We start from the raw sequence: 11,365 nt of genomic DNA on the forward strand, positions 1-11,365 counted from the left end.
GAGAAATATTAATTTGTCAAGGTACGGTTGTGGTACGAAAATCTGATAGACTCGTAATAATTCTATCCATCCCTGTAATTTTCTACAACAGTTGTACCACATCAGAATTACAACGTGTTTGCCAAGTATTCAACCTGCCATTTGCATTGTTCTTTTATTATTTAAATGCCTAGTCTCAGCTTTTATGTTGATTTTCTCATGCTACAATTTTTACTTTATGAAAAGCCAATGAATAATTACTATTATGAATTTAATTTGGATGACAATTGTAGCTAGTAAAAAAGAAAAAAATAAAACTTGTGACAGTAAATCTCTGATGGACAGGATATTACACCAATGATTTATTTTTTCTTTTCAATCTAATAAGCCTTTGACAAAAATCCTGTTTTTTGAAATTACAAAAAATATGATTCAAATTATTAATTATAGTTGTTTCAACTTTCAAATAATAAAAATTCCCCTGTACATTGAATTTATTCAATTGCAGAAAATCATCTCCGTACGTTTCATATAAAACTGAACAAGTACAAGGTTACAACATCGTTGCAAAGCTGGAACGCGGTGATAGACGTGCAGAGGACTTAAGTTTTATGTGCTAGGATGAATTGAAGACATGGAGTTGTGGTCTTTGGGGTAAAAACGTGCATCAGACATTGTAGAGCATTAGATTCTCTCTTAGCTGTTAGTTGGTCAAGTACTTTATAAAATTATTCATGCTATGCTTCTATAAATCTAAACTTCTATTATTCTTTAATGCAATTGGCCAAATGAAAGAGACTAATATAGTATTATGTAATGCAATGAACATATAAAAGAGATGCCTATATTTTTATATGATTAGTGGAAGTGAGGGGGTATTTATCTGATCTGTTGGAAGTCATTTTCCCTTCTGTATCACGCTTCTATTTATGAAAGCGCGATGTTAACTTCTTTCCCTGCATGCGACTGATTGTTTTTGCTAGGTCTTTGAGAGATTCGTTCACACTAGGTGTTTTCGTCATGGTTTTTACATTCTCCGTCTTCAGGTAGTTTTTGTCATGGTTTTTACATTTGCCTTCTTCAGCTAGTTTTTCTCATGGTCTTCACATTCGCCTTCTTCAGATCGATAATTTGGTTATGTTGTTTACTGCCACCTTCTTCCAAAGCAGAGAGGAAGATATCTGCCTTGGCGAGCAGGCTGTTTTTGTTAAGTGGGCATGACTCCGTTGAGTACAAGAGGTTAGCCAGGTGATTTAATTTATATGTATACAATTTTATTTATTTATTTAGTTTTTCTTCATTGATAGGAAAAATGTATTATACACAACTATCTTAGACAGCACAAATAGTTGCATAAAACTAATGCAGTTGATATCATCAATATTTTACGCGCTTTCCTCTATTTAAATTTAGTAGACTTCTCAAGAGGTAGCTGCTATTAGAAAATTATTTGTTGTTTTGTTAGATGTTCCTTTAGTGTTTAAAAATTTTAGGATTTTTCAATGTTAATCATCTGTTCTACCAAAAATAAAAGTAATAAAAAAAGTCTATGGCCGTGTTTGAGAACAACTCATTGTAACTTGTAACTACATTACATAAAACAATACATTTAAAAAATCAAAAAAAAAAGTTGAGACATACCAAAATTTGAAACTACAGAAGATCAATACAAGTAACATTTTTACATATTTGAATGTTTGATAAACCCTGCAAACTATTGCAGCTGAATCCAGGAACCAGCACTGGGAACACCGCGATAGTTAATGAATAGAATGTAATGACCAGGAGGTGCGAACTCACCACTAGGAGGAGCTTCCAACTTTAACTGAAAGTTGCCGAGTGGTTGAGGGGCAAAGCTAGAAATTTTCAAACTTAGAAGCCTTTGGTTCATGGAGTAGCCATGGGTGGTAAAAGGCGGCTTGTACATTGTAACCATTACATCATTCTGTAGGATTGGCGCGGGAGCAAAGATGTTACATGTCATCTGAATAGTTTGTCCATAACCAATGGCTTTATTTTGCAACTGGACCATTTTAGGCCTGAAAACATCAAGGGCTTGGTCAAGGTATGGAGGATCGAACTTCTCAACACGAAGTTCAGTTGGGAATTTGACATCCTTGAATAGGTATCCTGGGTTGGTGTTACTTCCTGCAACGAGAATTTTTCCATCTGGGAGGACCGCGGATGATGAGTGGTACATCCGAGGGATCTGGCTGGGTGCCAACACCTTGAAACGCTGACCATTTGGTTTGTCTGGGCTGTAGAGAAATGGGGTTAAAATAGGTTCCTCAGCAAACTGCCAACCTGAAGCTCCCTTCTGTGCTCCGTTAAGGATGAGAATTTGGCCGTTTGGTAGGTTCAACATGTCACTCATAACGCGAGCTGCAGGCATTGTTTCGGTTTCCCATTGGGCAGCAGGGTCTAAGACCTTAATCCTTCCGCAGGTATTCAATGCAGGAAGGAAGATTCCCTCCTTCTCTGCCTTACCAAAGGCTAATGGTTGTCCACCACCGCAAACAAGTACCTCTATGTCTTTGTCGCCATTCTGTAGGTTTATTGGGAGGATGGCAGTGGTAGCGGAGCCTGGGTAGTTTCGAGCTCCACCAGGCAAGTCGGGGTACTGTCTGACAATTTTGTTGGTTCTTACATCAAGAAGGATGGCTTTAAAGTTGGCTAAGATGAAGAGATTCCCATCTGGGGCGAGGTGAACAAAGGGGTATAGGTTGTTCTCATGTAGGTCAGTTGTCTCTTTAAGGAAAGGAAGATCTATTCTTCCAGGACTAGGTTGGCCTTCTGGAGCAAGGAACTCGTAGTTAAATGCACGACGCCCTCCAAGCACTATATACCGTCCATCAGCTAGCATTGTCTGGGTTCCATACCACCTGATATCAGCCAACAAAATGTTGGATTCCTTCCAATCACATGTGTCGCAGGAGTCGTAGTATCGAAGTGATCTTTCTCCATCTTTCCATCCACCAGTACTAATTAAGGTACCATCAGGTGCTAGCCCTCCACTTGAGCACCATGGATCAGTTAAAACCTGGAAAATAAAGGTTGACAATTACAGAGCAGTACGCGTGTAGGTTTCTCATTCTGTTTTATATACAAGACTTTACCAATTAAGCTAGTTACCATTTTTATCAATACACGTGTGCTGTTAGCTGTGTGCGTGTTATGCTATGTCTTCTAACAGGGCTCTAAGCCGAAAAAATTTAAGTCATAGAGACACATGATCTGACATGCATAAATGAAGGTAATAAAACTAGTTGTACAATACCTTGAGTGTTCTGATTTTGTTGGTTTCAGGATCATATTCAACTGCGTGTGCAAAACAATCAAACTGATCTGTTGTGTTAGGAACAAGGCGACAACGATTAGGAGGCAATTCAACTGTTGATTTACCCAAAGAAGTGGCATCAAACATGGCAAGTTTATTGGTAGGCATTAGCTGCATATGCATGGCTGAAACTCCAGAACTTTGAGAAACAATTTCCCATTTTCCTTGGTAATTTGTCTCTTCATTTACTGCTGGTTGTACCTGTTGTGGTTGTACTGGTAAATCCAATCCCTTATTTTTCTTCTTCTTATTTTTTTGTTTTTTTCTTTTAGGAAAATCTTTTAAATGAATTGGTTCTTGTCTACCCCTTATAGGAAGGGGCAAGTCAGGTACATCACCAATTCCTGCTTCCCCTCCTATGTCAAATTTAAACCTTGGAATAAGGCGCCCAAATATATCGTGAAGTTCTGGAATACCAAGTCGTGGTTGTCTCTCCTCATTGTTGTCGTCGTTATGTTTACCATTGTGTGTTTGTCCTTGGTTTTGATCATCGAAACGAGGAAATCCAGGAAATAATTGGGCTGAGGTACACACAAATAGGAGAGAAAATGTGCATAAGAATTTGATGATCAAGGTACAAGAGGTAGACATGTTTATTTATTATTAGGAGCTATAAAATGATTATTAACAATTTTTTTATTTTTTTATTTCATTTGATGATGATACATATAAACTAAGATTAAGGGAAAAACAAAAGAAATTGTTTCTTTTGTTTGATTTTCCCTCTTTGAAGAAATTATTTACCCTAGTTGATTTTTTTTTTTTTTTTTTGGTTTTTCCTTTTAATTGTCTTAATATGACTTCTTTATACCCTTAGTTTTTGAGGAATTTTTTACTTTCTTTGGGCAATGTGTTCAATTATGGGCTGCCTTTGTTTGTTGCAATTCTCACCTGGATGAAGCTAAGGTGGTGGTGGGTGGCCAAAAATAATGGATGGTTAGTGGTTGTTTTTAGCTATTTTTAGTCAAGTAATTAGAGGATTTAGGGTGTTAAAGATTTTTTTGTAATTTTTGATTTTATATAACCAAATGTAGTATGGTAAATCTTAGTGTGACCAAAAATATAGGCCAATTTGGGATATGAGTCACATTAGTTTAGTTAGTGCTTTAATTAAAAGAAAAGGCTTGATTATTATGTCAATGTGTATATATAATTGTTAAGATGTTTGCTTTAAAATACAGTTATATACACTATTTGAAAAGGCAAAAAAAAGAACTTACTTGATTTCGTCGATGTGGGGGATGGCTCCCCTTCCCCCACGATTTTGAACTTGTGAATTGTGATCCTAGGATCGGGAGTTGAAGTCATGACTTAAGACCTGTTCTGATTTACAGAGCTGAACTGGACTGATTGGAGCTGAATTGAACTGAATATTTTGTGAGAGAAGAAATTAAGAACGAAACTAAACTAAACCTTAACCATTAAGGTCCAACACTTCAATTCGATGTTATTTTATACTCCCATTTTAACCTAACAAACATGAGAAATGGATTAGGTTAAGAAAAATATTTCCTATTCTAATTACTAGGTATATTTCCATATTCCATCTCCTTGTACAATTTTCTTAAAATGATCTTAATTTAGAACCCATGTTTTAAACCATTCGGGCTATGTTTTATTTACTGTAGGTGGCTATTGATACAATTCAATATTATCATTTATTTGTATAAGAAATTAAGTTAAAACGATGTAAATGAAGTATTTAACATCATAAATTGATGCGGTTCCAAGGCATCAATATTGTTATTATAATTATTTTTATTGTTATTTTTAGTTTATTATTAGATGACCGAATTTATTAGGATATTTTTGTTAGTTTAATTCGGTTAGTATAAGATAAGCTTAACTTTAAAGATCATATTTGCAAAATATTATCTTTACAAGTTAGAGTTAGTTTCCTAGTTAGATTAGAATTTGTTTTACCGATTTTTAGGCTAATTATTTATCTTATAATTACGTGATGGTGTTTAACAAAAAGTATGATTGATTGATTTGAAATTTATAAAGTTTTACGTAAGCTTGTGCTTGTGTATTCTTGGCCTAGTTTAGGTTTTAAGCTCGTGTTGCTTAGCGTTTCTTGACCGAGACTCAAGATTCCAAACCTTTCAACTGCGATTGAAGGTTATATCCATCAAAATTCATATCATAAATTGAAACTATCTAATAATAGCCACCTTGATATTCTTATATCGATGTGGTCGAATTTCATAGACAAATCAAACTAGACCATGTCATAGTTGACGGATTTAGAGTAAATAATCGCTTTATTTTTCTAAGTGAAAACAGGAGAGTAATTACAACAACATGGATTGCCCATTTATGTTCATCCCCTAAATAGGCCACATTTGAGTCTACAAAGGTCAGAGATTTCAACGGGTAAGGATAGCTGCAGAAATCAGTGGCGGATCTTGACCAAAAATATTAAAGAGGTCGAGATTTGAATCTTTTGCCTCTCGTTTTAAATTAGTCACTATGTTCCGATATTTTATAAGTTAAACAAGGTTATAATAATATTAAATGGCCCCGGTGGAAGGTCCCCCTCTAGCAGAAATGCAAAACCATGTATGTGTGGTTTTTTTTTGTTTTGCTAGCTTTGTGTGTTTTTCCATCGTAATGTTGTATTTATTTGATCTTTGAAGTGGTGAGATGGAGGAGAGAAAATAGTGAGGGAAATATTTTATTATTATCACAACATATATTATGGATCAATCTATGTATTTCAATCATCGTACAAATCTATTTTCATCACGACATAGATTGATGTATCACTACTTCACTAGTGTATTATATTATTATCGTCACTTTTTTCATAGATTGATACATCACTTATTTTCACGATTATATCCAGTAATTTATAATACTTCTATATAATTAATATAAGCATTTGAGATTTTTTTTAAAAGATCGTTTAATATCTAATTTCAAAAAATCATTTTATTATTTTTTTTTATTTTTTTGTAATTTTTAAAATGCACAAATTTTAAAAATAGCTATCTTCTTAAAAACTATCTTGGAGATTGTTAAAAGTCAAATTGGCAAAGCCCTCTCTGTTAGAGAAGTACGTATTAGCAAACTGATGTAAATGTAAACATTATACTATTAGCTACTGTGACACACAATAGTACTAATAATATAACTTATACTCCCTGTAAAAAAATAAATTAAATTAAAAAAAAAAAAAAAACATTGTAATCCTATAAAATATCTACATGTTAATTTACCATTGTACTCTTTTTTTAATATCTTTTGGAAACACATAGGGCCGATGTTCTACATAATGGTTTTTGATGAGTTTAGTGTGCTCCAAATTCCATAAACCCACAATTTTAATGATGATGGATTATTTACGAGTATATGACATTTTCTAGAAAATTCAATGTGCCTATTAAAAATTCATGATTCTTCTGAAAAATATGATGTTGGATAATTATGGAATTTTCCTCACAATTCCATCAATTTCATGAAACTATCTTTGTCAACTTATAATTCTATAAATAACAGGTGTTGGGCGTCATTTAGGAGTGATCCACCACGATGATCCTACTAGGTTGCTACCCACTCTTTTAGCATCCTTCCCTATTGACTATTGTGTATTCATTTTTATTACTTATTTGGTTTATCACTTTACCACTATTCTTCTCAACATTCATTACCTTAATAATATCTTAATTACTTTATAAAATATATGTAAAATAAAAAAAATGAATTCAATAAGAATTCAATACATAATTAATATCGTTCATCCAAATGCAAAATCAAAGTACTTAACATCAGGGGTTGGGGTGGGGCTATTTTTCGAGATATGCACGGGTGGTAGTGGCTTGGATGGTTGATATCATTGTTGGGAGCCTCGAGTTGTTGAGGCTAAGTCTAATTTGTTGGGTTCAACTTGTTGTTGGGTTCAACTTGCTACTTTGGATCTCGAATAATTATTGTTGAAAGTGATTGTTTAGAATTGGTGAATGCAATTTGGTTACATGATAGAGTGAGAGTAGTTTTCATCTTGTTTACGTTCTTTATGATATTTATCATGTATGTAACTCTTTCGAGAGCGTGGTATGGAGTTTCTTTCGTAGAGAGGGGAATAAAATGACACATGAGCTTGCTCAGTGTCAAGATTGGGAGTTGGGTTATCTACACATAATGTGAATTGTTTAGTTTCGACAATTAATTAGTAATACATGTAATTTTATTTTTTTTAATAATACTCATGTAATTTCAATTTTGAGAGTATATTCATTTGATGTCAAGCATATTTATCATTGTTAAAAGAGATAAAATTAATTATTGACTAATAAGAGATAAAATTAATTATTGACTGATATAAGTCATATGGGAATTGAACTTAAGTCATATCCTTTTGAGAGTCATTATCAATAAGATTGCAAAGTAAAGCGAGCTAGATTTAATTCACAACTGCAATATATTATAATACGCTTGCATAAGTTAAATTGTTCACATAAGGAAATTTAGGAAAATCGAATGAACCCTCACACCACTATGCCTAAGTTATTAGGTTGGGTCGATCATCTTACTCTCGTGTTGTATGGTACTCCCCATAGAGCCTTCTAGCTCCAACAATCCCACGTATGGAATAGGTCCCAATTAGCTCCACTTTTCAGAGGAAAAATGTCAAATTGCATCACTGTAAGACGTCTAATTATCCTTTAAATAAAGGATAAGAAATCAATAATTAAGTCCCTTTTTCTTTAATTTGCTATGTTGTCTTCGAATCTCTTATAAAATTAGATGAGAAAAAAGAATTAGATCCACCTTGATTAACCTTAATGATGTCTTATCACTAATCTAGTGTAGGTATGAGTTATGCTTTACACCAACTGATTTGATAATGAGACTAGACTAAAATTTTCTACCTCTATTGAACCTTCTTTAGCAAAGTAAACAACTGTTTAACACTTAAATTCTTACTTATTATCATATAAAGGTAATAGTTAAACTAGATTAAATTTTAAACTTGTACTTGATAGATGTTGTCTGCTAGATTGAGAGTATAATATATATACTTGTAATTAAATTAACTTCATAATCTATCGAAGATCTTCGTTGTACAACTGATTGTACGTACCAAGGTCCTGTCAAGGCTAATATTACTCCCATGAGTATTTGTTCCTATACACTCGGGTGTATCGTACACCCATGACTCCTATGATGCGTATTTTGTTCTTATTTTGATGATTATTTTTCATTTAATCATCAAATGAGAGCAAAAAACTAATTTTAATTGTTCGGTATACTCGAGTGTATATAACAAATTCCACAAAATATGCGACAACTATACGTACCAGCACAGAGAAATAGCATCGGTTGCAACATAAAATGTACACTACAACACAAATTATTGACTCCAATAAGCTAAAGTAAAGAAATTACTCCGTATATGTTAATGAAATTCTATAAATGATTTTTGTATCTATAAATTTTGTTTGCATAATAATATATATATAAAAAAAATAATAACTATTTGTTACAAATTAAATGTGGTCCAAAAACAATAAACGAACAACTATCAATTTTGTTTTACCTAATGATAATTTCTGTGGTTAATTTTTTGTCTAAAGAAAAAGCAATGACTACAAAAACTATGAACCCAAATGACTATCTAAATTTTGCTATAGTTTAAGCTCCAAATCCAGTTCTTCATTTTCCCTTAATTCAGAATTCTGGTTGCCGGAGTTCATTGATTCCAACGACTCGTTGCTTCTATTATGTTGCTGAAAAAAAAAAAGTTTTGCGTACAAATTGAAGTTAGAAATTGACACAATATATAAAGTTATAAACCAATCGTGAACTTAAACCATCAGCTTAACTTAAGCGGATGGTTTTAGTCTAGGATCAGTTTATATACTCTACCAGAAACCATTAATTCCTCAAAAAATAAAATGTTTCAAAATCTTAATATTTTCGAAAAAAAAAAACCTTTATATTACCTCAACTTGGCTTAGAAGGTGCCTAGTGACCATACTTAATGGTAGAAGGTCTGGTTGCTGGCTCTCCTGGGTGAGGCGAATATTGTTAATAGGGTTCCATTCTGTCCATCTAATTATTAAAGTGTACAATAAAATTAATTTGTGTTACGTATAATACGAATATATTACAATTATTTGAAAATCTTAGGAATTATGGAATGAAATTCAGAAATTACCAAATAAATTTTATTACATTTATGAAATGGGAAAAAATCTTAATTTAATTCTAAATTACAATTCATACCTTGTTGTCTTGCATAACTGAGATTCATTGTATCCTATATTGCCTGTCCCCATATGATCTCCCATTCCCATCTGCATAAGTATTTATTTCATGATTTAATTAAATTAAATTATGATAAATTCTAACATTAAAATTTAATGACAATAATGAATTAAAAAAAGTCAAAAAATAAAAACACCAAATTATAGAAATAAAAATAATACTCTCTGTCACTTTTTTTTCTTTACACTTTGAATTATACCGTGTTCATCTTTCACTGCGTATACATTTAATATGATACGCGTAAAAATTATAAAAAATTAATATTTATAATTTATAAAATAAATTTTGAAGCGGAATCTATTAAGATCCCGTATGATATTGTTTTATTTATTTTTTAAAATATACTGAATTAGTGTAGTCGGAAATTTAATAAGTTGACCATAGAAATCAAAGCTTAAGAATTAAAAATGACAAGAGGTTTACACAATAAATAAAAAATGGAAAAAAAATATTGCATCTAAATGAATCTTTTTTTACTGTAATTAATTACTCCATAAAAAACTTTAATACCATCAAGAACATAGAGTGATTAAATTTTTTCACTTATTTTTTTTTAATCTTTATTATTATAATTTTATTATACGATATAATTTTGAAAATGGGGAATTCTTTTTTTCAGAATTTTGATGTTAAACCTTTAATTCACCTTAAAAATGTTACTCGTAATTAAACAAGTAATTAATTGCAGAATTTCAAATTGTTTATCTCCTGTAACTCAAATTTTAAGCTTGATGTTGTACATTAAAAATTAAAAAAAAAAAAAAAATAAGTCCCTTTAATTTTAGGTCAATCTATATTCAAAATAAACCATATATACTTATATGTCACAATTAAAGTCTGTTTTTTTTTTTTTTAAAAAAATAAAAAAAATTTAAATCCAAACTCTTTCAAAAAAGCAAATTAACATACCATATAAGCATTAGGATGGTGATAACCATAAGCAGAAGGCGGAACCGAAGGCGACGAATAATATGGCGGCTGCTGCTGCTGCTGTGGCGGTGGTGGTGGTGGCATTCCTTGATGATATGCAAGTTGGAACTTTATATCATCCGGAATATGCTAAAATGATCGTACAAAAAAAAAAAAAAACATCAATAAAAATCCAACCATTTCAATAAAACACAAATTTAAAAAAATGACAAAAAATGTGTTAAATTTTTTTTTTTTAAAAAAAGAGAGAAAATACCTGAAATGCAGGATTAAGAAAAGGATGAGGAGGAATAAGGCCACAACTAGCCATTTGAGTATGCAATCTAATCTTCTCTAGTTGAGCAACCCCGAGACCTCTTTGAGGTTGTCGGGGTTTTTCGATATCATTATTATTATTACTACTATTACTATTATTGTTCGTACTCGAGGTACACTTGTTTTTCCCCTTCTTTGAAGAAGAATTCCCAGATCTCTCATAATTATTGTTACTATTATTTTTCATGTTTTTTGTTTGATTGATCTCCAAAGTAATTTTTGTGCCCTATTTTTATTGTTTGTTTATATTATTTTCAAAATCACAATCAATTGAAGATTGACTTTGACTTGAACAAAAATGAAGTTGTTCACCCCTTTTTAAAGCTTCACTCAACCACCCCTCAGTAACTATTGCTTTGCTGGATGAGATTTTGAAAATTTATTGGTATATTATTGCTATAATTTCACAATTATACATGGATTTTTTTACCAATAATAATGATATTTATATCCTATTTTGCTTGATATAAAGGTTCTATTATAAATATTTCATGATTTGGATGAAAAGTGAAAGAGATTACTTACCATTTA

The 11,365-nt window shown here is 31.9% G+C and overlaps 2 protein-coding genes across 2 annotated transcripts; both read right to left on the reverse strand.

The window, feature by feature from the left end:
* Positions 1–1,236: 1,236 nt before the first annotated feature.
* Positions 1,237–3,971, reverse strand: LOC110690982 (aldehyde oxidase GLOX1-like). Its single transcript, XM_021867906.1, has 2 exons — positions 3,257–3,971; positions 1,237–3,019 (listed from the first exon to the last, which is right to left on the reverse strand). The coding sequence occupies exons 1-2, from the start codon at positions 3,905–3,907 to the stop codon at positions 1,694–1,696; spliced, it is 1,977 nt and encodes a 658-aa protein (XP_021723598.1). The 5' UTR covers positions 3,908–3,971; the 3' UTR covers positions 1,237–1,693.
* A 4,796-nt stretch (positions 3,972–8,767) lies between these two features.
* LOC110691113 (protein SPEAR3-like) lies at positions 8,768–11,203 on the reverse strand. The gene is made up of 5 exons (XM_021868045.1): positions 10,776–11,203; positions 10,499–10,648; positions 9,548–9,618; positions 9,265–9,373; positions 8,768–9,048 (listed from the first exon to the last, which is right to left on the reverse strand). Exons 1-5 carry the CDS (start codon positions 11,019–11,021, stop codon positions 8,947–8,949), a joined length of 678 nt encoding a protein of 225 aa, XP_021723737.1. The 5' UTR covers positions 11,022–11,203; the 3' UTR covers positions 8,768–8,946.
* Between the last annotated feature and the right edge of the window lie 162 nt (positions 11,204–11,365).

The sequence above is a fragment of the Chenopodium quinoa genome, unplaced genomic scaffold, assembly GCF_001683475.1.
Source record: "Chenopodium quinoa cultivar QQ74 unplaced genomic scaffold, ASM168347v1, whole genome shotgun sequence".
In the NCBI taxonomy this organism is placed as follows: domain Eukaryota; kingdom Viridiplantae; phylum Streptophyta; class Magnoliopsida; order Caryophyllales; family Amaranthaceae; genus Chenopodium; species Chenopodium quinoa.